This window comes from Mustela lutreola, chromosome 15 (assembly GCF_030435805.1).
Source record: "Mustela lutreola isolate mMusLut2 chromosome 15, mMusLut2.pri, whole genome shotgun sequence".
Lineage (NCBI taxonomy): Eukaryota > Metazoa > Chordata > Mammalia > Carnivora > Mustelidae > Mustela > Mustela lutreola.
The window spans coordinates 49,663,352-49,690,798 of NC_081304.1; the positions used below are offsets into that span (position 1 = coordinate 49,663,352).

General features: G+C 45.8%; 1 protein-coding gene across 1 annotated transcript in view; it reads right to left on the bottom strand.

Moving 5' to 3' along the window:
• The window catches only part of USP22 (ubiquitin specific peptidase 22), a 44,228-nt gene extending 20,381 nt beyond the window's left edge, over window positions 1-23,847 (bottom strand). The window contains exons 1-2 of the mRNA XM_059147604.1: window positions 23,446-23,847; window positions 4,170-4,302 (exon numbers count right to left, since the gene is read on the bottom strand). Of these exons, the coding sequence (XP_059003587.1) occupies window positions 4,170-4,302; window positions 23,446-23,616 (304 nt within the window). The 5' untranslated portion in view covers window positions 23,617-23,847. The remainder of the gene's footprint in view (window positions 1-4,169; window positions 4,303-23,445) is intronic.
• Between the last annotated feature and the right edge of the window lie 3,600 nt (window positions 23,848-27,447).

Below are 27,447 nucleotides of genomic sequence, written 5' to 3' on the forward strand. Positions count from 1 at the left end.
AGCACAACACAGAGAGCTCTGTACTCGGCAGGGAGTCTGCTCCAGATTCTCTCTCCTTCCCTCTCCACCTGCCCCTTCCTCGCCTCTCAAATAAGTCAGTCAGTCTCAAAAAAAGAAAAAAAAAAAAAAAAAAAAGAAAAGAAAAGAAAAGAAAAAAAAAAGCAGGCATATGGCCATAAGGCCAACAGCACAACTACCAGCCTGGAGAAGGCATGTAACTATTTAATGTGTGTTCAAGTCCCCCTAAACAAGCTCCTCTTCAAGGCACCTTTCCACACCCAACTACTCACCACTACTCACTGGGTGAGGCTAATGGAGCCAACCGGGTGCCAAGACCACTCAGTGGGGGGAGACCAGCCTCCTTCACCAACAGTGGTAGGACGACCAGACATCCACCAACAGAAGCGGGAAGCTCAATCCTTACCCGCCCATCATACAAACACGGACTCAGAATGGGTCAGCAACCTCAATAAAGCACTAGAAGTAAAAACTATTAGAAGAAAACCCAATGGGGTCAAGTCTTCATGATCTCAGATTTAGCAATGGACTCAGACGTGACACCAAAAACATGAGAACTAAAGAAAAAAAAGTGATAAGTTGGGCTTCATCAAAGGACATTTGTGTCTCAAAGGACATTATTAATAAAGTGAAAAAACACCCCACAGAATGGGAGGAAATATATGCAAAGCATATATCTGCTAAGAGTTCAGTATCTGGGAGAGAGAGATATCTATCTCCAAGAAATATGTGTGAGGGTGTGTGAAGAGACAGATTTCCAAAATAAAAATATATATACATATATATTTACCTCAAAGTACAACAACAAAAGCCCAACCGAATTAAAAACAGGACCAGATGACTTGAATAGGTATTTCTCCAAAGAAGGTACGCAAAGGACCAAGAAGCACATGAAAAAAACATTTAACATCCCTGGTCATTGAGAAAATGCCTAAGATACCGCTTTACACCCATCATGGCCTGAGTTACTATACAAAAAAAGAATGCAAGTGTTGGCCAGCATGTGGAGAAACTGGAACCTTCCTACAAGGCTGGTGGGAACAGAAAGCAGAAAACCGTGTGGCCGCTGTGGGAAAGTCTGGTGGCCTCACAAACACTCAACAGACTTACCATATGACCCTGCTGTTTCACTCCTAGGAACAGACCTAAAAGTGCAAACGTCTGTCCACACAGAAACTTGCACATGAGCGTTTGTTTGTGTGGCATTACTCGGAAGCACCGAAAGGTGGGAACCACCTGAATGTCCATTAACGGACAAAAAGATGAACAGAATACGGAAGATCTGCACGATGAGTGATTACTCAAACACACCAAGGAGCGAGGTTCTGATGCCCACAGCAGCATGGACGCACCCTGAAAACCTGCTAAGGGAACGAAGCGTGACACAAAGGGTCATCTACTGTGACCATTCCTTTTATAAAATACTGAGAACAGGCAAATCCAGAGAGACAAAAAGCAGACTGGCGATCTCCGGCGGCAGGGTTGGGGGAGAATTCATTCCTGGAGGCAGGGTGTTCTTCTGAGAAGATGGAAAGTGGAGAGACGGCGGCTGCACAATGTGGTGGGTGAATGAATGCCACCGAGCACACGCTTTGAACAGCTGGACTGTACGCGGTGTGAATCCCACCTCAAAATAAAATGTAAAAGCAACACCTACGGGCAAGGTAGTTCCCTTGGAAAATTATTTCACAGTCAAGATCGGGGTACGCTGGCCTCCTTGGGAATGCCCGAAGCCACGGCCAACACAGGCATCATGCCTGCAGGCACCACGCGAGGGCCTTCTCCCTGCGCCACAGGGTGACCTAGGGAATGGAGGGCGACACTACTCAGTGCTAAGTGGGCTGAAATCCCGCCCCCACCAGCACGTGCTCTTCTGGGGGCAACTACAGTAACTCTTCGAAGACATGTGGAGGCAGTACTTTTGTACCTTTGTGGCTCATGGTGGCAAAATCTAAGTACCACGTGACTTGCCATAAAAGGAAGCCAGAGAAACTGAGAAACTAGAAAGTATGAAATCCAACAGCTCCGGGTCGGTGGTTCACACTCCTGCAGCAGGCCCCGCCGTCCGCTGGAATCGCAGCACCCGGCTGAGCACATGGACCCGTCCCGGTGGGAGGACACCAGCCTCGGAGGGACTATCCCGAATGAGCGGACGCTCTCTTGCCTGAAGTGTGTATCTATCACGTCGAATTAAGGCAACTTTATAGGGCAGGATGGACAAAGAGGTAGAACCTTCCATCAGACTGCTGTCAAGACCCTCCCCGTCCCACAACTGACTCCCTCCGCAAGACCTCGGACAATGACCTTACTGCTACTAACACTGTTCTTAAGTGCATCACCCACAATATACAGAGAAGACTCCGTTTAGGCCTCTTTCGCTACTCCAACTAAAAACCAGACGCCTGCTGAGAATTTTCCCAATAATACATTTCCAGTCCCAACACCGCACTACTGAGTGTCCCCTGGGAGGGGAAGAAGCTACCACAAGGAAATCAAGGTTCCTCAGTCCTCACAGCACTGCTCCATTAACCTGCCCTTGGACATCCGACAAAATACTCTGTATAAAATGACGCCCAAAATGTTGACAGCCTAGAGGCTGCTCAGGAGATGACGGACAGGAGCGGTAGTGAGATGCCCAGAGTGGAGGGCGGGCAGGTGCTCCCACAAGTCGGAAAGACAGAGACCAGAGGACGAGGTGGGAGTTGGACTGCCCCAGGTCACTTCCTCACCTGTGCCCTCCTCTCTACTCAGACAGAAAACTAATTTCTACATTGGTTAAACACACAGACAGAGAGTCTTCAATAAATTCATGGACTTAATACAGCATTTCATTAATTCAGCACTCCCATTTCAAGGTTTTGTTCTGTTTCTGAAAGCAAACTTTCTAAAACTTACTCATCCTGGAAAAGTAGAGGCAGGGTTTATCAATCAGGAGGACGAAATGAATAAATTTCTGAAGTGACTTTTACAGATGACTCCAGGTAACAGTAAGATTCTTCAGATAGCTTTTCTAAGTGCAAATATAGTATATGCAATCTTCCACAACCATTTACCCACACGAAATCACTTCCCAGGCATGATAGCAACGTGGCCTGAACGGGTCTGGTGCGAGAATCAGACATGGCAGGAATATTCTTCAGCTGTATTGTAAAAGCACGTATGTACATTAAGTGAATACTAAACAACTTTAACACCTCCACATTGTCCCGAGGAGGGTCTTTTCCCTCGGGTTAGCCAGTGTAAGAGATCACCGGCGACCTCATTCCTCCGTGAGATGTAATTCATGAGAGCACCACTGCCCCATTAGCTCTCTTTCCAAAAAGGCCAATGAGCTCATCTTCGTAACTCGAGTCCCTCACTCCAAGCAGCAAGCAGCCTTCTCACCAGCGCTTTCTGTGAGTTCTTGTGACAAGTGGGGCTGTCCCAGAGGGAGGACTCCATTAGTACATTCCATTTGTACTATTTAAAAAGGCTGGTAAAGAGCTTTAACTGGAGTCACTGAGTCCCCATGAAGTTTCCCTGGCCTGGACCTAACCTCGCCATCACTTAAAACATGATTCTGAAGGAGAGAATCATTTAAGGAGCACGGAAATAAAGCCAAGGACAAAACTTTGCTTTATGTAACTTCCAGAATGTGGGACAGTTGGAACTTCTAAGTTTAAGAAACATTAAGTTTATCTCGACACCACCCTACTGTTAGCCTTTCCATGGCTCTGGGTTATCAAGAACAGTGAGAATCCATCATAGAAAGCAGTAAAAGCCACTGGGCCGGGTCACGGCCCATGCTGACATCAATAACCCAACACTGCATCCAAGATCTTTCTTTGCAAATTTTCAGTTCATCAAGTACCTAATCATGCTTTTCAGAGGGAAAGATGGCTCTGAGGCTGCATTAAAGAAAGATTCAGAACAGTGAACCTTCATAGTTTATCATTTCAAGTTACACAGAATATGAACTTCAACTCCGATGCCTGAAAGCAAGCTAATAGGTCCATCAGCCCTGGGAGTCCTATGTGTTTCAGTGGCTCTGACTTTCACTGGAACTTCACAGCAGCCCCTGGGAAGAGGGCTGCCTCCAGCCCCAGGGCAGGGATCAGAAGGGCCGGTGGGGGCTGCTGCACCAGGGACATGCGTAGGGGGAGGGGGCTCACCCAGGTTGTGCCGCTTGGACTTGGCATGTTCGTGGATGTGTTTCTTTGTGAAGCAGCCAAAGAAGACACAGTGTAGGCAGGAGTGAAGCCGGTTCAGGTGGACGCCGCAGACGTGACAGACGCACGACTTCGCCTGAAATTGAGAGCAGAGAATTAGAAACCAGGTGCCCTCGGAGAGAAAGTGACCAAGCAAAGTGATCTGTAACAGATGAGGCGACTGGAGGAAGCGAAATCACGGTATCATCAGCCTCACTCAACAAGAGGTCACCCTGCTAATCCTTTCAACAGCTCCAAAGGGTACTCCAGCTCATTTAGCTCAAAACTATCAGCTCCACGTAAGAAAGCTCAGCCCACAGCCTCAACTACCAAACTGGGCTGGCTGCTCAGAGGTTTGCCACATGAAGCTTTAGGAGTCTCCGCCTGAGCCCCAACGGGGAGCCACCAACCCTCTCGACTCCTGTCCCCATTTCAGACCAGCAACTCGCAGCCTTGCCACCCCTACCATGGACATCACTGTACGTTTGCTATTCTAGCTCCCACCACCAAAGCCAATTCAGCAGCCATCCATCAAAGAGTAGAGAGGACATGAGTCAAAGTGATACAGAATAACAAGAAAAAGAAACTTTGTAGCCAAGAGTTAGACTGCAGAAACCTAAACTTGTAATCTCAGCCAATGTGAGCAGTGATAATTCTTACACACCCAAACCTCCACAAAACACCACTGCTTCCAGCACAGTAGGACCTCGACACTGTAGTAGTAACTCTAAACTCCCTGCAGGTGTCAAAGTGAATTTCCGGCCTCTGAGAGGACACCCTGGTGTCGGATTTTCCTCTGTGATGGGGGTGCTGGGAGCTGGGCCAGGAGGAAATAAACTGGATACCAGGAAGGGGAAAATTAAGACAAGAGCGTGCTGTCGACACACACACTCCACAATACCCGATGAAGGCACCAGACACCAGGGCCACGGGCAGAAAGCGACCACATCTGAAAGATGCCACACCCCAGTCAAGGCTCACAGCCGTCCACTGGTGATAGTTCTGGGCTCTTCTGACATCTGAAGGAAGTCACTAGTGTATATGCTTGACCACTGAGCCTGTGTGTGTGTGTGTGTGTGTGTGTGACACACAGTTAGAATGTGGAGGAGGATGTGCCTAACCCCAAGTGGCCCCTGAGCCTGGAGGCAGCCCCAAGCTTCCCACCACACACACAAGATCAAGTCAGGTGCCAAGCCCCGCGGTGACAGGCTGTGCAATCACCTCGAATGGGTGGCACGGAGGGAGGAGAGGCTCTGGGGACCAGGCTCAAACCATATTTACCTAAAATATGAATCACTGTTCTCACCTAGCTGGTAACTGCCTGCAGGGAAGTTGTGTGCGGAAACCGGGGGGAAGCAGAGCAAGTGCACATCAGCTGGGCAGGGATGGCGCCTCAACAAGCACAGAGCCCTGTGGCCAAAGCCCAAAGTCAGGAGACAAACTAGACGAGCTCCTCTCCCTGGCCCATCCCCACCTCGTGCACTCTCTCAAATAAATAAATCCTTAAGACAAAGACAAACAAATAAATGAATAAAATGCCATATTAGTAGAAATAGTAGTTATATCATCTATTGATTCTTCTAATGATAAATCGAAGAGATTAGGTAACCATAATTGTTTTTAGGAATATAGGGGACATTTTAAAATTACACATACAACTATAGTTGATGTAAGCAAGTGATACTTCCAGGTATCATGGAAAAATTTCCCTTTAGTTAGAAATACTGTAAGCAAGAGATGCCTGGAGATTTAGTTATAACCATGAGTGAGAATCCATTTACTATTCACTACAATTACAGACACAAAAGAATGGGAAAGATTAAGAAGTGTCCTGTATTTTTATCACTCAGGGTATTTTTTAAACTATTTTTAAAGATTTTATTTATTTATATTCCAGAGAGAAAGAGAGAGCATGCACAAGCAGGGGGAGCAGCAGGCGGAGGGAGAGGCAGGCTCCCTGTGGAGCACATGGTCCCAAGCGGACTCCGGTCCCACGATGCTAGGATCATGACCCACGCCAAAGGCAGAGACTAACCAACTAAGCCACCTGGGCATCCCATCACTCAGGATATATATATATTTTTTAAAGATTTTTTCTTTATTTATCTGACAGAGATCACAAGTAGGCAGAGAGGTAGGCAGAGAGAGAGAGGAGAAAGCAGGCTCCCTGCAGAGCAAAGAGCCCGATGCGGGGCTCGATCCCAGGACCCTGGGATCATGACCCAAGCCGAAGGCAGAGGCCTAACCCACTGAGCCACCCAGGTGCCCCACTCAGGATATTTTTAAAAACTGACATTTAAAATTCCTCCATGGGACACCTGGGTGGCTCAGTGGGTTAAGTCTCTGCCTTGGGCTCAGGTCATGGTCTCAGGGTCCTAGGATCAAGCCCCATGACTTGCTCTCTGCTCAGTAGGGAGCTGACTTCTCCCTCTCTCTCTGCCTGCCTCTCTGCCTACTTGTGATCTCTCTTTCTCTGCGAAATAAATAAGTAAATAATCTTAAAAAAAAAAAAATTCCTCCATGCACTTAGAACAGTAAATCCAATTCTATTTATGTAACAACAAAAAAATTCCAGAGTACGATTACCTTGAAAATGTAAGTTTATTGGATAATTACATAACTAACACAATTTTGCCTTAAAACACAAAAGAACTTTTTTTAAAAAAAATTACTGGGGGGGGGGTAGGGGCAAAGGGAGAGAATCCTCAAGCAGACCCAAGCTCATGCTCCTGAGCACGGAGCCCGACTTGGTCCTCAATCTCACAAAGAGAGCTGAAATCAAGACCTGGACATTCAGCCAACAGAGCCAGCCCGGTGCCCCAAAACCCAGATCAAGGTTTTTAAAAAGATAAAAGTTAAGCCCTGAACTTTCAATGTAAAAATGTATCACCCGTTCTTGTGCAGAATTTCATGAAAGAGAAACCTGCCTGAGGAAAAAGATCCTCCAGAACTCAGCTGCACAAACACTGCAGCAATTGTAAGGAAGCAGAGAGCTCCAACTGAAAACACAGAAACTGATCATGCCCCGAAGCCACCGGGTCAGGGGAAGAAAGCCTCAAATACAAATAAATGCACACACATACTCACACTTCAGCTAGGTATTTTTCATTTAAATAAAGCCCATGGTGGGGGCACCTGGGTGGCTCAGTCGGTTAAGCATCTGATTTTAGATTTCAAGTCAGGTCGTGATCTCTCGTGAGACTGACCCCATCTTGGGCTCTGCACCAGGTGTGGAATCTGCCTGGGATTCTCTCTCTCCCTCTCCCCCCGCATGCGTGTACATGTGCACACACACTCTCTCTCAAATAAATAAATAAATAAATAAATAAAGCCCATGCTTGATACTCATGTTAAGGTACACATTAGATTTTACTAACTGGAGCTCCCCTGGCACGTTCACCATGGATACAGGTCATGAATCTATTATCCATAAACACCAATGACCTGCCACATACCCTAGGTACGAACAATTAATTAATTCATGCTGAACATAAATGGATACCTCTTATAAGCCACTGAGTCCAACACCAAGAGAGACACATGAGGAACAATGGGAGCCCACTTAAGGGATTCCCACTAGACAATTTTGGTACAATTTGAGCATACAAATGAGTAACAACAAGAACAGACTATATACTAAATAAAAAAGAATTCTCAAGTCCATTCTATTACTAATACTACACAAACACACACACACAGTGTCTTAATGGTCTTCTTCCCGGAGAATTCCATCTAATCAATGTAGTAGGAAAGACAAAAATACACACGCAAAATCTTCATTTTCTAATCCACACCGTAATAATGGATTCAGGCAATGATCACCAGATGCTAAAACCACAGAGAGAAAAGTATTGGGTCATTTGCAACAGCTAAAAGGGAGAAGAAAAAGCCCAAATTTCCATCAATAAACGAACGAATATGCAAATATAGTATATCCACACAATGGAGTATTACTCAGCCATAAAAAAGGAATAAACTTCTGAAACCGCAACAATACAGATGAACCTTGAGAACATAAAGCTAGTGAAAGCAGCTGACACTGAAAGTCATGTAGTGTGATTCCATCCACATGAAATATGAAGAATATTAGTTCTTTGTAGAGACAGAACAGAAATCAGAGGCTGCCGCCAAGGACTGAAGAGAGAATGGAGAGGAAATAAAAGTTACCTGGGGGCACCTGGCGGGCTCAGTAGGAGGACCATGCCACTCTTAATCTCAGGGTTGAGTTCAAGCCCCATGCTGGGTGCAGAGATCAGTTAAAAATAAAATCTTAAAAAAAAAAAAAGTGATCTGAAACTTGGCAGATGTGGGGTGATGATCATACAACATCATGAACACAATGACTTGTTTGTTTTATTTTTGAATTGTTCATTTCAAAGTTAATTTTTATGTGAATTTCACCTCAATAAAAAAATACATTAAATTTCTTTTCTTTTCTTTTCTTTTAAGATTTTATTTATTTATTTGACAGACAGAGATCACAAGTAGGGAGAGGCAGGCGGGGGGGGGGGGGGCAGGAAGGCAGGCTCCTTGCTGAGCAGGGAGCCCGATGCGGGGCTCGATCCCAGGACCCTGGGATCATGACCTGAGCCGAAGGCAGAGGCTTTAACCCACTGAGCCACCCAGGCACCCCCCCAAAATACATTAAATTTCTTATATGCATGTGTACATGGGTGTATGTGTCTACATATGTCTGGATGTCAGTATAATGGAGCAGAGGATATTTAGTTTCAAAGTATCACCCCAGAGACTACTTTTGTTGATTAAAAGAGAAAAGGTTACCTTTAGAACAGAGAACTCTGGCCAACAAGCACCACCTCATCCAAACCTTAACACCCCCCAAAGAAACTGACACACATGAGAGAAGTGCATATACTGAGGACACCAGAAGACACACAAAGTATCATACCTGTAATACCCAAACCTGAAAATAAAAATATTCGGCAGAAGCAGAAAGAATAAACTGTGGTATAGACAGTGAGTGGAATGACCAGAGCAGCAAGAAGTAGAACGAATCCAAGACGCGAACACAGAGGAAGCCAGCCACAGAGAAGCACGCACTGCAGGCTTCGGTCATACGAAGTACTGAGGAGGCGGATGGGGCGGCGGCTGGAAAGGGCTTGCAGGGGACATAATGTGGAGTGCTGGGTGCTGTCCATAAGGACAGGAGTATGTTCACTTTACAAAAACTCACCAGGAGTGTGCCTTAACAGGAGGGATAAACAGCCGTAACACAAAATAGTAAACACACCGCTAATAGATGCGGTTTGCCGGCATACTGAGAGACGTAAACCAAATGCTGTGCAATTTAAAAGGAGAACCACTACACCTGATTGAGGAGGACGAGAGAACTCTGAGAAGTCTGTACACAATTTCTGCTCAAATTCCACGGAATTCTATAGGACAAATGTTTCTTACAATGGGTATGACTTCAGTTCAGCTGGAGAAGAGAACTAACTCCAAGTGGGAAGACCTGCTCTTCCGAAGAACAAGAAAGCAAGCGTATAAGGAGTCCGGACATCACTTCCTCCTCTGGGTGACCAGGTTCAACACGTCTAAAGAACACCAAGGAAGCTCTTCTGGAGGCGGCTGAGCGCTCGCCTGAAGGGCTTTTACTGGGCGGACAGATGCCAACAGCTGTGAGACCAATTCTCCCAACAGTCATTGAGCAGCCCGCCAACCAACCAAACACTAACCACGGAGAGCTGGAATCTGTCTCTGACGCTGACTTTCGTCATTTGTATCAGCACAGTCTATTACAGGTAGAAGTCATGCAGGCAACCAGGAAACTGGGTTTTTTATTCTATTGCAAAGTCATTACAAACAACACACGTGGCTAGTGCCTGGAGTTCAGGACAGCACAGCTCCAGATCCTACAACAAGCCATCACTGACTCCCACGAGGAGTTCCTAAGATCTATGTCCTGAGTTCACTGACCCCAAAGGTGGAGCACAGAACCCAGAGCGGCTGGGCATAACCCTGGACTTCCCGAGAAGCAGTAGACACGGTACCCACACTTGCAGGTCTGACACCAAATCTCAGGATGATAAAATAAAGGTAAGTGCTTAGTCCTGCCAAGTACGAGTGAAAATAATTAGGTAGACATCCACTATTTCCTTACAGCCAGCTCCAGTTAATTCTTTAAAGATCTTGCCTGCAGCTGTGGCCGATCTGTGACCCACTCAACATCGGTTCTCACTTCCGGCTCCCACCACCCTCGCTGTGAGATACGAGCAAGTTACAGGATTTTCCCCGCCTTTGTGTGGTGACTTTTCCACCTCACACAGGCTACCACCAGGACTGAATGATTCCATGCTTTTCAGTGTCCTGAGGACAGTGCCTGCATGTGTTAAGGATTAGCAATGGGCTCACAGTAGCTCCCCCAAAGGTGTGTCCCCATCTTAATCTCTAGAACCTGAGAGTGTTACCTTAAGTGGGAAATTCTGCATATGTAATTAAGTTAAGGGTGTTGAGATGAGATTACGCTTGATTAGGAAGGTGGGCCCTAAATGCCAGCCTGAGTGTCCTTAGGAAGGTCACAAAGACCTTGGGCAAAGGAATGAAGGCCAGGTGAAGGAGGCAGACACTGGAAGGTGGGGGGCTGGAGCTGGCACAGGCCGGAATTGTTCCTCCCTTTGAGCCTCTGGACGGCGTGGTCCTGCCAACGGGGCTTTTGTGGGCTTTTGGCCTCCAGTACTTGTTCTAACCCCCCTCCCCCCCCAGTTTGTGGTCACTTGTTAACGCAGCTGCAGGAAAGAATATGGAGTTCACGTTAGCTAGTAGGACTCTAACCCGCTCCTACTGACACTGGGAAGGTTAGGACACCTGTGCACCACATACTACTGGTCTGAATGGGCCAGGGAGAGGCACGGGGGGCCAGGGTTCCTCCCTCAGCTCATCCTGTTGGGGAGGCGGCACTGGCCACTGCCTTAGACGGGAGAGGAAGCGGAATTCTGGAGTCTGGCGGGGGTTCCGAGAAACTCTACCCGGAGTCTACTGCTCCTGGGGTTCTTGCAAGGATTTCTGTATTAAATCCCTTTCTCCCATGTATTAATTCAAGTAGATTCAGTAGCCTGCAAGGAAATCCTGAAACACAGCTAGGATTTTACTGACAGGAAAAGCAGACAGGGGTCAACTGACAGTTGTTTGCATCCACATGGATAAAGCTAGAGAGGATTATGCTAAATGAAATAAGTCAATCAAAAAAAGACAAATACCCTATGATTTTGAAAACTCCTGTGTGGAATTTAAGAAACAAAACAAATGAACAAAGGCAGGGGGAGAGGCAAACCAAGAAACAGAGAAGTACAGAGAATGAACCAGGGGTTACCAGATGGACAGGGGTGGGGGGATGGGGACTAAGGGGGCACTTGTGATAAGCATGGGAGTTGTACGGAAGGACTGCCTCACTGTATTATAGATCTGAAATTAGTATTATGGTACATGTTGACTGGCTTTTAAATAAAAACTTAAAGAATGGGGCGCCTGAATGGCTCAGTGGGTTAAGCCTCTGCCTTCCACTTGGGTCATGGTCCTAGGGTCCTGGAATCCAGCTCCATATAGGGCTCCCTGCTTGACGGAGAGCGTGCTTCAACCTCTCTCTCTGCCTGCTGGTCTGCCTACTTGTGCTCTCTCTTCCTGTCAAACAAATAAAATCTTTGGAAAAAAAAGAAAAGAAAAGAGAACAGTTCTGAGCTTACATAGTGTAAGAAATGCAGAAAAAGTCCATTCATTCAGCCCTAATACTATTTCCCTGGATACCCTAATCTCTATGATCTTCCTTCTCATACCCTCCTCCCCACCCCAAGAAGGATGGGGCGGGGGCAGACAGGGTCTATGAAGTCAGGGATGATTCAGTTGTACCATGAATTTTGAGCTCAGCTTAAAGAAAGCGACAACCACAACACAGCACCTTGAGAGCTAAGGCACAACTTCCCGCCACCACTAGTCTATTAACATCTGACAACTGTTAAGGAGGTAAGTTTAATTGTTTCTTATTCTCTTCAATGACTTTTTCAAGGGCTCAAAATACTCTTCTACCATCACAGACTCTGGTATGAGCAAAGGGACAGGAATAAGTATTCCATAACTGAGGCACTAAGAGGCAAATACTTAAATGAAACAATCTCCTCAAATGTCCCAACCTCAGAAAGCCACAGTCGGGTCTTGGAATCTCTGCTCCAATAGATCTGTTTACTCCACTCCCTCTGGCACAAAAGGGACAGTGAGACAACTGGGAAGGAAGAAAAAATACACAGTTTGGTCTTCCTTCCAAGTTCCAAGAACAAAGGTCTTAAAACCCTTGGAATTTAAGTGACCTTATTGATAAGCATGTCTTTTGTTATTCAAACAAGTCCCTTTCAACACGGCTGACATTTATGTTAATGAGCTGATTTTTGAAAGTCTTCTGGAGAGCCTCCAGGTGGGGTCAGGGTGCCAGGGAGCCGACCAAGCCATTAGAGAGCTGGAACTCTCTGCCCCACTCCAACCTCCACCAGTTGCCAATGATTTAATCAATCATGCCTCTGTAGTCTAATCAGTGTCTGCTTAATCGATCAGAACTATGTAATGAGGCCTTCGTACAAATGCTACAGGACAGGGCTCAGAGGGCTTCTGGGTTGGTTAATGCATCCATGTGATGTGGGAAAGAAACAAAGGCAGAAGAAAAATTATTAAATTTCCTTACTACTTCACAGCCCACTGACAAAATCCTTTAAACAGTGACACTCCTCTAGGAACTCAGGTGCTTCAATGTTAATACTTTGCTAGGGGCAAAAGGCAATCTTAGGCCACCTGACCCCCAGGATCCTTTAAGTCTACTTTAACATATAAAAATGGGGCACCTGGGTGGCTCAGTTAAGCAGCTGCCTTCAGCTCAGGTCATGATCTCAAGGTCCAGGAATGGAGCCCCCTGTCGTGCTCCCTGCTCAGCAGGGAGTCTGCTTCTCCCTTTTCCCCTCTGACCCTCCCCTCCGCTCCTGTATAAGGGCACATCCATTCTCAAAAAAAAATTCCTCGGGTGTCTGGGTGGCTCAGTCGGGTGTCTGCCTTTGGCTCAGGTCATGATACCTGGGTCTTGGGATCAAGCCCTGTGTCACATGGTGTGTGGGGAGGGGTGTGTGTGTGGGGGGTCCCTGCTTGGCAGGGAGTCTACTTCTCCCTCTCCCTGTCTCTCCTCCTGCTTGTGCTGTCTCTGTCTCTTTCAAATGAATAAATAAAATCTTTAAAAATAAATTAATTAATTTAAAAAATTCCTTTGGAAATTACCTTTATCTCTACCCCCCAAAATATATATTGGCAATCATCCCGCAAGCATATGACCCATAGATATTACATCTGCAGGATCTCCAGGCTAAGGTTTTATTAGACGGTAATAAATAACCTTTTCCCAACAACACCTAGACCCCTCAAGGTCCTAGAAACCTTGCTTCCAAAATTCCTTAGAGACTTACGCTGTCCCTAACCCCCACCCACCTTTAAAGTATATAATGGGCCACTTCTCATGACCCCAGTACAGCTTTTTCTGTCCTGTCCCTGTGCTTTAACAAAAGCATCTTTCTGCCCCAAAGACATTTCAAGAATTCTTTCTTGGCCACTGGCTTCAAACCCTAGCATCTTTCCTACCTCATATGCACTGGAGTGTGGTGTATCCCCAGTCCACTGGACCGAAGCTGCTATGCACAGGGCCCTGCCAGACCCCTTCCTATGTACCTCTTCATCTGGCTGCTCATCTTATACTTTATAGTATCTTTTACAATAAATTGGTAAGCGACAGTAAATGTTTCCCTGAGTTTTGTGAACCTTTTTATTTTATTTTTTTAATTTGAGAGAGCAAGCGAGTGTGAGCAGGGAGGAGGCAGGGGCAGAGCCGAGAGGGAGAAGCAGATTCTCACTGAGGAGGGAGCCTGATGCGGGACTCGATCCCAGGACCCTGAGATCATGACCCTAGCCGAAGGCAGACACTCAACCATCTGAGCCACCCAGGTGCCCCAGTTTTGTGAACCATTTTTTTTCTTAAGATTTTATTTATTTGACACAGAGAGAGAGAGAGAAATCACAAGTAGGCAGAAAGGCAAGCAGAGAGAGAGGGGAGGAAGCAGGCTCCCTGAGGAGCAGAGAGCCCAATGTGGGGCTTGATCCCAGGACCCTGGGATCATGACCTGAGCCAAAGGCAGAGGCTTTAACCCACTGAGCAACCCAGGTGCCCCAGTTTTGTGAACCGTTGTAACAAATGACCAAATCCAAGGAAGGCGTCCTAATCAGCTGCAAGCACAGGTGCCAGTCTGGACTTGAGACTTGTGTGTGAAGCAGGAGCAGTGCTCTAGATTGGAACCGTTAACCTGTACAATCTTACACTGTCTCCAGGAAGTGTCCGAGTTGAGTCTAATTTGTACAACATACAGGTCGCTGTCTGTGAGATTAGAGAATTACTTGGTGATGCTGTAAAACATTCCAGAATAATTCAGAGGGAGCACAAACTGCAGACTCAAAGTAACCTAATTTCAAGGCCCAGATTTGGTGTTCCCCATCAGTGCCCTTACATAGGTTAGGAGACTTACCTGCCACACCGACTTAAAACGTGTATCACGAGTACCAACATCAAGTGAAATTATGCATGAAAAATGCTTTACAGAATACAAAATGCATTGCAAATATAAAACACTATTATCATAAATGAGAAATTAGAGATACCCAAGAGAGACTGGGGGGGACCCAGGTGAATCACACTTTTGGGCAGAAGCAAGGACAAAATCCCCACGGTACTGACCGGCTTGGGCTAGTTTTTCTTCCCCTTGGGCTATTCTCAATTCAAATTCTACATCACCTCCCAACTGTCAGTGTAACTGTGTATAGGGAGTGATCAGATTATCCTAAACCCTCATTTTAACCCTCCTTTTTCCACTTTATTCCCCAAAGTCTTTTACCAGAGCTGCTGATAAGCAGTAATAAAAGCTACTGATTCTGGCTTAATTTCTCTCTCCGCTGCAGAAATCTGTCAACATAAGGTGAGCGGCAAGAAACAAACCTCAGCTATCTGCTTAAGGTAGGTCATCCCAGTACCTGAACACTGAGTTTAACTTAAACTTCTTAACTTTCACCGCACAAAGGGGAAACCATAATATATGCAAATCTGTAAGTAACTGGTTAGATAGTCAGAAGATGCCAGAATGCAAAGCAGGCCATGACACAAAAATATGACTGTATGACAAATAAACGTATGTGATAATGCCCATGTATGCAGAGTGTATGACACAACATGCCTAAGTAACATGGAAATGAGTGTAAGGTGTAAAACAAAAGGCCAAAGGAGCCACATGTAAGCCAGGTGAGAACACTGCTCCCCAAGGAGGGGAAGAGCAACAGTTCTGAAACCACTGCTGGGAGGGGGGAATTTTTCCTCTACCCTTCAAGATTCTTTCAAGGGGCCTAAGATTTAAATCAATGTGAGACAGATTAACAAAAGCAAAAAAAAAAAAAAAAAAAAAAAAAAAAAAAAAATTTAATTATGTGTGCACAGAGACCAATACTGACATTAAGACCCAAAGAAATGACAAAAGCTGGCAGAGAGACAATAAATCTGAGAGGAACTGACAGGACAAACCCTTATGTTCAGGAGCTTCAATTAATAAGGAATTAAAACACAGATTTGGGGCTGGGCCTGAAACTGGTAAAAAATAATAAAGGTTATACAGCTTTCTCAGTTTTAAAACCACTATCTCTGCCAGAGTGCTCTTTCATGGGCCTTTTTAAAGGAACTTATCATTCAGAATAGACAATATGAGGAAGTGTCCCATCAGGCAGCAGACTACCCTTGTCCCTATACCACTATACAAGTGAACTGAAATAAAACAGGTAAGTACCTGGATGGTGGGCAGTTTCAGAGAAGCTACAGGTAAGCACAAGAAGGCTAGAATGATCCACAGAGTACTGGATTAAAGTTGGAGACATCACTATTAACTCAGGTCTAGTTTCGTAAGTCTGGGGATGAACCACCACGGACATGTGTACATCAACCTATATACACACATTTGTTTCTTAGTTCTGTCCCCTGAGGGCTGAGAAGCCACATCACTGTTATCAACAGGTACAGCCATGGCCCAAATCGTAAATCCTAACTCTATTCTCCAATAAAAGGAACTAGGGCCCCTTGGAGAAATGGCAGATTCTAACACCAGGGCAGAAAATATACAATATAAACCTAGAAACTCACAGTACCAGAAAGTAAGGAAGTCCTCAAAAACAACAATAAACCAAACAAACACTGGTAAGGGTATGTCAGAGTGACAGAGAAGACAGCTGAAGAGCTCCCATAGGCTAAAGCTGGAACAATCTGAGCAACAAAACAGAATACTGGATTATAACCCATAGTATGAAATATCTGTAAATCTATACCAACACAAAACACTGAATAAATACTAAAAAGGACAGATATTTCTCATAGAAAAAGTCCAAATAATTTCTGTAGTTACCCTGGCCACAAGAGGTAGAGCATAACTGCTCACTCCTTAAGCGTGACCTGTGCAAGTGACTCTGCTCCAAAGAGGACACTATGGGAAGGAAGAGAAAAGAGTCACTTTACTGTTGAGCAAGATGAGAGCCACGTGGTCAAGTTTACCACCTGTATTTGTAAGTCGTGTCGACCCCTTCACCCTTGACAGAGCTTGGTAAGGGCACAACACCTCTCTGGTCTTCCCAAAACCCATAACCACAGCTATGAACCATTAGGAAATCAGACAAGCCCAAACTGAGGGTCGTTCTATAAAATAACTGAGCAATAGGTATTTTAGAATAGCAATAGGTATTTAGATGCCTCAAAGCTTCTAAAGTCATCCAAAACAAAACTGTGAGCAAATGTCACAATCCAGAGGAGCCAATGGAGACATGACTACAAAATGTAAAGTGGAATCCTGAATGGGATTCTGAGAAAGAAAAAGGAGACCAGGGAAAAACTAATGGGATCTGACTTTCAGTTAATAACAATGTATCAAGCTTTGTCATTGGTTGTGACAAAAGGTACCGCAGTAACAATAAGAGGTTAACAATCAGGGAGACTGGGGGGGGAGGGTCTGAATAAAATGGGTACACTGTCATCAAAGACGGACATTGTTAATATTTTATTACAGTCTGCAAGATGTTTCCATTGAGGAGAACTATGTGAAGGGTACAGGGATCTCTATGAATTATTTTTTACAATAGCACGTCAATCTATGATTATCTCAAAAGAAAATATTTTTCCATTCTGGACTTTTACTTGGAATGACCTGTCCCCTGCTTAGTATGAATTGTATGATATCTTGCTCTAAGGATTTGAGAGATTGAAGACATTGATAAATAAAACGGAAGCTAATTCCTCCAGAGAACAAAGTTAAAAGGAAAAAGGGTACTTTAAAAAAAAGATATACTGGGGTGCCTAGGTGGCTTCAGTGCGTTAAACCTTTGTCTTCAGCTCAGATAATGATCTCAGGGTCCTGGGATCAAGTCCCACACCCGGTTCTCTGCTTGACAGGGAGCCTGCTTCCCCTCTCTCTCTGCCTACTTGTGATCTCTCTGTCAAATAAATAAATAAAAATCTTAAAAAAATGAAAAGAAAAAGACATACCCAAAAAATGAACTGAACTTAAAGGAAGGAAGGAAGGAAACAAAAAACCTGGAGTGGGCTCAGCAGCATTCTCAACGTCATGGTTAGGTGCCAGGCTGAGTGAATGAATGGTGAATGAATCAATGGTGAAGCCAGCAACACATGAACATCTAACGGTTCTCAGTTCACGATCTCCCAGTGTGTCCTGTCACTCCAGGTATGCTGCCTAAGCCACCAACAGCAGAACTGTTTTCCCCCAAGTATGATCTACTAAAAAGTTCAAATGAATCAAAGAGATTCAGTCAGATCTGAAGGCATAGATCTTGGACTCCAGAATTAAAACAGCACTTTAAAAAGACATGAACAGTGCACACCCTGGACTAGTACATCTTTTTCTGAAACACATGGCAAAGTACGACTGACTCAAGAGAACTTAGACCATTTTCCTGCTGCAATGACTTCCGTTTCCACAGAACAGCCCAACACCTGAGCCACACTTGTACAACCCTGACTGTAAGAGCTCCTCTTGTCTGAGGCAAGTGTCCACTGGCTAGTGATCTTTGTCACTTTGCAAAGATTCAAAATGAAAGGGTACTACACTTGTACTCTCTGGAATTATACTACCTTAAACTTTTATGTTTCAGGCACCTGGTAGCTCAGTGGGTTAAGCGACTGCCTTCCACTCAGGTCATGAACCTGGAGTCCCAGGATTGAGACCCACTTCAGGCTCCCTGCTGAGCAGGAAGTTAGTCCACTTCTCCCTCTGACCTCTCCCCCTCTCATGCTCTCTCTCGCTTTCAAATAATAAAGAAATATTTAAAATAAATAAATAAATAAACTTTAATCTTTCATACTTAAGTTTTTGTACTTGTCTCCTTTTCGCCACCTCCCTCTCCATGTTTTTCCATAAATAAAAATGCACTTCTAAAAGACATCTCAGGTTTGATGTTAAGTCAACAAATCACATTTCGATCCCTCAGCAAACAAAAACATCCATAAAAATGACTTGCCGAAGAGTATTCCTTCTTTACACTGATTACACCAAGCTTAAGTCTTACAAACTGTTAGTAAATCCTCCAAACTGAAAGCTTGAAAGAAAGGAGAAAATACACAGTACTGTTTGCATCCAATGGAGTATTTTCTTTTTTTTTTTTTTCATCCAATGGAATATTAACGACACAGCTCAACAGATCTGTATGCGTGGGCAGTAAGTGAAAGATGGAAACAAGATACACAGCATATATGTTTACATAAACAGAAACACACAGCTTTGCTCTATACGCAGATTTGTAATTTTTTAAAGATTTATTTATTTACTTCACAGAGAGGGAGAGACACCACAAGCAGGCAGAGTAGTAGGCAGAGGGAGAGGGAGAAGCAGCTTCCCACTGAGCAAGGAGCCTAATGCACATTGGGCTCGGTTCCACATGCTGAGATCCTGACCTGAGCCCAAGGCAGATGCTTAACCAACTGAGCCACCCAGGTGAACCTGTAATTTTTAAAGAAATCTCGAAGACCCAGGCAGCAAACATATCCTAACAGTGGTTGTTTGGGGTCAGAAAAGACTCACTGTATACATTCTATGTGCCTATAAGGTGTTTTACTTTACCAATTAAGAATATATTCATATTGGGAGGTCTGGGGGGCTCAGGTAGTTGAACAGCTGCCTTCAGCTCATGGGATGGAGTCCCACCCCCATCACATTCCCTGCTCGACAGGGAGCCTGCTTCTCCCTCTGCCTGCCTCTCTGCCTGCTTGTGCGCTCTCACTCTCTGACAAATAAATAAAATCCTTAAGAAAAAAACTTCAGGGTGCCTGGGTGGCTCAGTGGGTTAAGCCTCTGCCTTCAGCTCAGGTCATGATCTCAGGGTCCTGGGATCGAGTCCCACATCGGGCTCTCTGCTCAGCAGGGAGCCTGCTTCCTCCTCTCTCTCTGCCTGCCTCTCTGCCTACTTGTGATCTCTGTCTGTCAAATAAATAAATAAAATCTTTAAAAAAAAAGAAAGAAAGAAAAAAACTTCATATTGTCACCTCTGTAATTTTTTTTTTAAATACAAGATTCATTAATGCATTTTACTCTTCCTCAGTAAGACTGACTGACAAGCATCTAGACTTATTTACACCCTCCTGTATGTGTTCAGGCTCTAATTACCCTACATGTAAGAATTAGCACCGGGCATCTACTAATAGTCTAAATTTTAAGGCAGATATTTATTATCTGGCTGTGTGACACCTACTATTTAATTGCCTTTTGACAATTATGATTTCCATTCCTCAAGACAGAAACCCAGGGTTCAGAGCTGACTCTGGGATAAAGAGAGAATGAGAGTTCCAAACAAACAGGGAATCATTCCACTTTCTTCCAAAGGGTACCCATTCCCCATTTAAATTGTGGTGCAAAGACTACAAAGGTCAAGCAACAAAATGTTAGGAGTAAGTAAGGTAAGACTACTGGATCTTAGAGCCCTCCGGCCTCTCACTTACTATTTCCCAGGTACGTTTCCTTCTCTCTAGCTCCTTTCTCAAACGAAGTACTTCCCTAAGAATTTCTAACCAAAAGCTTGTTTTAGGCCCCAAATTTTGTGCCTCACATAGAAACCTTCAAAGGCAGTTTACTATCCTCCAGGTTACTGACCAAACGAAACCAAAATCCGCAATGATCCAAAAATTACAGGAAGTTTGACAACTCTTCTTCATTTGTGTCAAAGTGTATCTGGTAAAAGTACTTACTACAGCTACAAAGAGGACTGTGTGTGTATGCAAGTGTGTGTTTTAAGATTTTCTTTATTTGTCATAGAGAGAGAGCAAGAGCCCACACAAAAGCAGGGGGAGGGGCAGGCAGAGGGAGAGGCAGGCTCCCCACTGAGCAAGGAGCCCCAAGTGGAACTCGATCCCAGGACCCTGGGATCATGATCTGAGCCAAAGGCAGACACTTGACTGAGTCACCCAGGTGTTCCAAGAGGGCTGTACTTTGAGGACAAGCTGCTGCAAAATTTTAGAGTCGCAGAAACAGTTCAAATAAGAGAAATGATTATTTTAAAAATATTTTCTGTCCTCTCAAGTATCTCTATGTTCACAATACAATGTAGACTTTGTTATGCCATAATAACGGATAGCACTGTAAAACCTTTATGTTTTCATTGTCAGTTTCTTTTTCACACACAAACCCTAAAATGATAAGGTATTTGCTATATTCAACACACACGAGAAAAGCAGGGTCCACTGTGGCAGCACTGAGTCCTAAATCATGGGAACATAGGAACATTTTTACATTGAGTAGTACCCAAGTCTTACTGCAGTTCAAGGCTAAAGTGAACAGAAAGTTACAAATCTGATCATGTTCTTCTTACTCTGTGCCTACCAAAAGAAGAATCAAAGGTGGATACAAAAACCATAACCCATTTCTACTTAAGAGAAAGCTCTCCTGTCATCCAAGGCTTCATTCCTATGGTCACACTGTTGCTGAGACTTCAACCTCAAAAGGCACTTTTGTTTATTTACGGAAATTACAACTTAAATTGAAATATTTTTATAGGAGACCTCATATTATTAAAACCAAAATATACTAAGCCTACAGACCTACTGAGAATCCCACAGGCGGTGAAAGGTGCATTGTGCATTGTTAAACATCAGGGTTAAACCGCTTGTCAAACCAGCTCTTCCCTTGGCTGGGCCACTAGAGAGTGCTAGACATACAGTTACACAGGACCAAGTGATACAAAAATTACGCGCCCCCCCCCAAATCTGGAGCAGAGAAGAGGAAGGGCATTAGGATTTCTGCCTGGTATACCACCAGAAGGTTTTGCAACACTGACAGATCTGAAGCTTGAAGTAAGTATTTATCACCACCTCTTGTCAACGGCTCAAGTTCCTTCGAGTGAGTAACAGAGATGTGCTTCAACAGCTTCCAAACTAAGTAACTGAGATTAAAGGATTAATCCAAGACATTACAGCAAACGAAAAAGTTATTCCTTCCTTTAGGAACAAAGACAAGTTAATAATGGGTTAAACTTGACTCTTTAAGCTTTGTTAAAAATTTAAAGGGGAAGGGGAGGGGAGAGAGAAGAAAAAGCAGGATTTCTAAAGTTAGGAATCCAATGTGGCGAGGACTGTTACACACACCATATAAACCTAAACCAATACACTAAAGACACGGAGCCATAACAAGATTATCGCCCGAAGACAACCGGCTTCAGCCCCGGTATTTTTTTAGGACCACACGATTCCATTAGCAAGAATCTCCCTCTGATCTTAACAAAACTCATCTCTGATTTTAGTTCATTCTAAGAGGTAATGCTTCCCAACACCATCACTAATAATAAGAAAGAAAATTGGTTGCTCAATCCCTACAATCTCAGTGGATGTTAGTTTAAAAAAAAAAATGTTAAGCTACAAGGTAGAAAGAGCGTAACACACCTTCCAGCCTCACTGAACTGCAAAATCGCGTTACACTGTAACAAGATTCAGGTAATACAGTTACTTTCTGACTTCCACATCATTAATAAGCTTAATGGGACGTTACCTGAAAATGGTAACGCTAAACGTAATTTCCTCAACGTCTCACGGAGGTGATCAGTTTCTTACTAAAGCCTCTTAATGCAAAAGGCACGCCACCGTCCAACCTTCCCATCAAACCGATCTTTTAAAAATCCACTCTTCCATGGGGCGCCTGGGTGGCTCAGTGGGTTAAAAATCCACTCCTCCGTAGCTACAAGCAATTCTCCAAAAACACATTGTGCTGGTAACGAAATGGCTTTCCCAGATACAGGTGGCTCGACTTGCTCCATTTCCAACTACTCAGCACCTCTCACCCCCTCCACCCACGTCCGGATCTGAAATGGGGCGGGGAGATGCCATCTCGCTGCATTTGCTCCTGCAGACCCTAGAGCCCGTCCTGTGCTCTGCCCAAGCACCACACAGTTTTACCTTCGCCCCAACAACTCCCGGCCGCGACACAAGGTTCCGTTTCCCTGACCCAGGTAAGCCTTCATTCACACTCCAGATTAATGGGTGCTCAGTATGGTGGCAGAGGACCGACCCACAGCAAACCACCCAACATGCCCCGGAGTCTTTGTCCCTTTTCTCTGTTCTAAGTCTTCTCATTGCCCCCATTCCCTGCTCCCCGCCGAACCCTCCCCCGCTCCGAAGGGTTCCTGGATGACGCCTAGCGCTGGAACCTCGGACACCTTCGTCCTTAGTACCAGGTTTCCACCGCCACCCGGGAGGAAAAAACCGCCCCCTTCCTAGAGCCGCCCATGCCCACCCCCAGAACTGGACCCGCCCCAAACCCCGCCCCTGCTCCGTCCCCACCCCCGCAGTGGAGCGGGGGAGGAAGACGGGGGAGGGGAGGAGAGGCCGAGGGAGGACCGAGGAGGCGGCGAAGGGGAGGGGGAGGGGTAAAGGAAGGGGGAGGGGTAAGAAAGGGGGCAGGGAATAAGAAAAGGAGAAGAGCTCTCTCGGCGGCTCCCCCCGCCCCCGCCGCCGGCGATCGCAGCCCGAGAAGGGTCCCCAGGAGGCTAACAAGCCCTCCCTTCCTCCTCCTCGCCCCCAACAGGGCCCAGAAGCCCCCCCACCCACCCACTTGCTGGGCAACGCTGCAAAAGAGCTGCTCCCCGGCTCCTAGGTCAGCCCGCAGTTTCCCGGGGGGAGAGGGGGTCGCACCTTGCGCTTGCGAGCCTCCGCCGTGCCGCTCCACACGAAGCACTGGTAGATGGCCCGCAGGTTCTGCTTCCAGTTGTCCACCTTGAAGCTGCTCAGGTGCGAGCAGCCCGGCGGCGTCACCACCAGCTCCGCGTCCATGGCCTCGGTCTCCGGCTCGGGCCGGGAGACCATGGGGGGCAAGGCCCGGCCGCGCGCGGGGGGCGGCGAGGGGGACGAGGACGACGCCAGCGCTGCGCGGTGGGCTGCTCGGCGGCGCGCCCCAGCCGACGAGCGCGGGGAACAAAGCGCGGGCGGCCGCGGGGCCGGCGGACAAAGACCCGGCTGCGCGGACGCCCAGGGGGAGGCGGCGGCCAGCCAGGCGCCGCCCGCGCAGCGCTCGCCCGGTTCGCGGAGCGCGGCGCGGGGCGGGGCGCGGAGGCCGCAAGCGGAGGTTACGTCATCCCCGGCCGGCCGCGGGCGCCGCACTGCGCAGGCTCTAGCCGCTCCCGGACCCGCCCCCTGCCGCCCGCCCCCCGCCGCCCCACACGCGGCGCCTGCAGGCTGCGGGGCTATCCGCGCCCGAGCGCAGGGCGAAGGCGTGCAGCCGGCCGGGGCCCGCCCCCGCGCTTACGCCAGGGAGGGTAGTTAGCTGTCAGTACGGGCCGCGGGGTTCAGAGCGGCCTCCCGGGAAGCTGGCCACTTGTCCTTCCCGGTCCCCTCGGAGAACTGCGGAGGCGGGGGGCAGTGGAGGATTGGGCGACGCGGACAGTCCGTCGGGGCACTGAACCGGTTTGCACTGGCCTGAGCTCTGCCGCAAAGAGGCGGAGCAACGGGCCGGGCCTTGCAAATCCGTGCAGTCTCTCTGGGCCTCCAGATCCGTGCTGTTCCGTAACCTGGGCTTTCCCACCCCAGGCGGTGCTGTGCTGGTTCGCAGTCAGTTGTGTCGGCGACGGGAGTCCCTCATCTGGGACTCTGCAGGCCTCTCCCGGCCTCTCCCGTGTTTATGGCCTGTCTGGGAGTTGCAGGGCATGGAAAGGATTAAGACCATATCCTACTGTGAGGAATCCAGAATGGATGCCATATGGTTTCACTCACTCAGAATTGAAGAAACAAATGAACAAAGCGGGGGGGGGGGGCCCACAAACCCCAAAACCTCAGACTCTTAGAAAAAAACTGGCGGATCCCCGAGGGAAGGTGGGTTGGGTGCATGGGTGAAATAAAGGGGAATAAGAATATACTTAAACTGATGAGCACTGAGAAATGTATAGAATTGTTGAGTAATTGGATTGTACAGGTGAAAGTAATATAACATTTTTTAAAAGATTTTATTTATTTGACAGAGATCACAAGTAGGCAGAGAGGCAGGCAGAGAGAGAGAGAAGGGAGGAAGCAGGCTCCCTGCGGAACAGAGAGCCCGATGCGGTACTGGATCCTAGGACCCTGAGATCATGACCTGAGCCAAAGGCAGAGGCTTAATCCACTGAGACACCCAGGTGCCCCCTAATATAACATTTTATGTTAATTATACTTCAAAAAAAAAAAAAAATCCCAGAGTGGAATGTCAGTTGATGTAGTCACTGTGGAAAACAGTATGGAGGTACCTCAAACATTAAAAATACAAATACCACAGGAGCCAGTAATCCCACTACTGGGTATCTACCCAAAGAAAATAACATTAACTCAGGGATATATGCACCCCTCTGCTTATTGTAGCATTATTTATAATAGATATGATAAGATATCATATGATATCTTATCATATCTATAGATATGATAAGAAGCAACCTAGAAGTCCATCAATACTTGATTGGCTAAAGATGAACAATGAATGGATAAAGATGTGGTATATATACGCAGTAGAGTATTACGGCCATGAAGAAGAGTTAGAGGACACCTGGGTGGCTCAGTCCTTAAGCCTCTGCCTTCAGTTCAGGTCATGATCCCAAGATCCTGCCATCGAGCCCAACGTGGGCTGCCTGATCAGCGGGAAGCCTGCTTCGTCCTCTCCCACTCCCCCTGCTTATGTTCCCTCTCTTGCTATGTCTCTGTCAAATAAATAAATAAAATCTTTAAAAAAAAAAAAAAAAAGGATAAGAGCTTGCCATTTGGGACAGCATGGATAACCAAGAAGGTATTAGGTTAAGTGAAGTAAGTCAGACAGAGAGAGACAAATACTATATGATTTTACTTATATGTGGACTCTAAAAAACAAAATGAATAGACAAAAAAGAAACAGACCCATAAACACAGACAACAATGTAGGGGTCGCCAGAAGAGAGTGGGAGATGGGAGGGGATGCGCAAAAAGGGGTGAAAGGAAATGGGAGGTACAGGCTTCCAGTTATGGGATGGATAAGCCACGGGGATGAAAGTTACAGCAGAGGGAATAGTTAATGGTATTGTAATAGGGTCAGTATAGTGGCAGAGGGTAGCTACACTGATGGTGACCATAGCATAATGGATAGAGTTGTGGAATCATTATGTTGTATGCCTGAAGCTAATGGAATATTGCGTGTCAACTCTGCTTGAATGAAAAAAAAGAATCGCACAAAGTAGTGGGATAAGTAGCAACAGTAGCAGGCAATTACAGTAATATGAGATTGCAGAGATAAAGGAAAGTCCAGGTAACAGGAAAACATTCCAAGACACCTTAACCTTAACCCTGCCTCGCAGTCATAGTGAAGGGGATCCAGAGATGTTTAGTATGCCTTACATAAGCATAAAAGGATGAGTAGGAGTTGGCCAATTTTCAAAAATAATTGACATGGTGAGGGATTTGCCGTAAGCCATATTTCCCACCATCCATGGGACTAACATAGTCTAAAATGTTAGTCTCTCTATTTTTTTTAAATGTTTGTTTTCCATCTTAAAGGAATTTAAAACACCCCTGGAATTTTGCTTCCAAGATGGTCAAGTAATAGCCTACATGAATTATCCCTCTGATAACAACTATGATCTCTGTACAGGATACAAAAACAAGCACCTGAAAACATCAGAGAATAAACCTAATCAAGCAGATTCAGGAGGGAGCAGACCCTTGGAAGACAGGATTTGCCCAAAGGAAGTAATCTAATTTTTTCTGGCTTATAGACTGAAGACAGGCTACACTTGGAGAAACCCATGTAGGGAGGCTAAAACTCTGACAAAAGACACCCCCCTCCCCGCTTTCTGGACTGAGGAAGCAGAAGAAGAGTACAAAATAAACCACTGAAAAGTGAGGAGAGAGAAGGGGGACCCCAGAGTCTATGCATGAACTACACCTTGACCACTTAGTCACTCATGACTAATTCCAAGCCACCCAAGTAGAACAAAAAAAAGTGAGCAGACGTTAAAGCTGCTGCCCAAGAAAGAGTTAAAGTCTAAGTTAGTGCCTTTTAAAAACAAAAATATCAACTCTCTTTGGAGGTATTTAACAAAAGCCATACTTAAGAAATAGGACATTTATAACATTCAAGTTACGATCCAAAATTATTTGACATATGAAGAAAAATATGAAAATATGATTAATTGCCAAGAGGTAAGACAGTCAGTGGTGAACAACCCTAAGAAGCATGAGGTGTTAAAATTAGCAGGTGTTGGGCCACCTGGGTGGCTCAGTGGGATAAGCTTCTGCCTTCAGCTCAGGTCATGATCTCAGGGTCTTGGAATCAAGCCCTGTGTTGCTTCGGGCTCTCTGCTCAGCAGGAAGCCTGCTTCCTTGTCTCTCTGCCTGCCTCTCTTCCTACTTGTGATCTCTCTCTCTGCCAAATAAATAAATAAAATCTTTAAAAAAATAAAAATAATATTAGCAGGTGAGGACTTTGAAGTGGTTATGATAACTGTCCTTGGTGAATTAAAGGACAGTATCCTTGAAATGAATGAGAAGACAGAAACAGCAGCAGTGAACTATTAAGTAAACTTGAAAATAGATCAATTGAAATGATCTAATCAAAACAAAGAAAAATATTGAAAAACTGATCAGAGCCTCACACACCTGTGAGACCATATCAAAAGGCCTGAAGTACGTGTGATTTAAGTCCCAGAA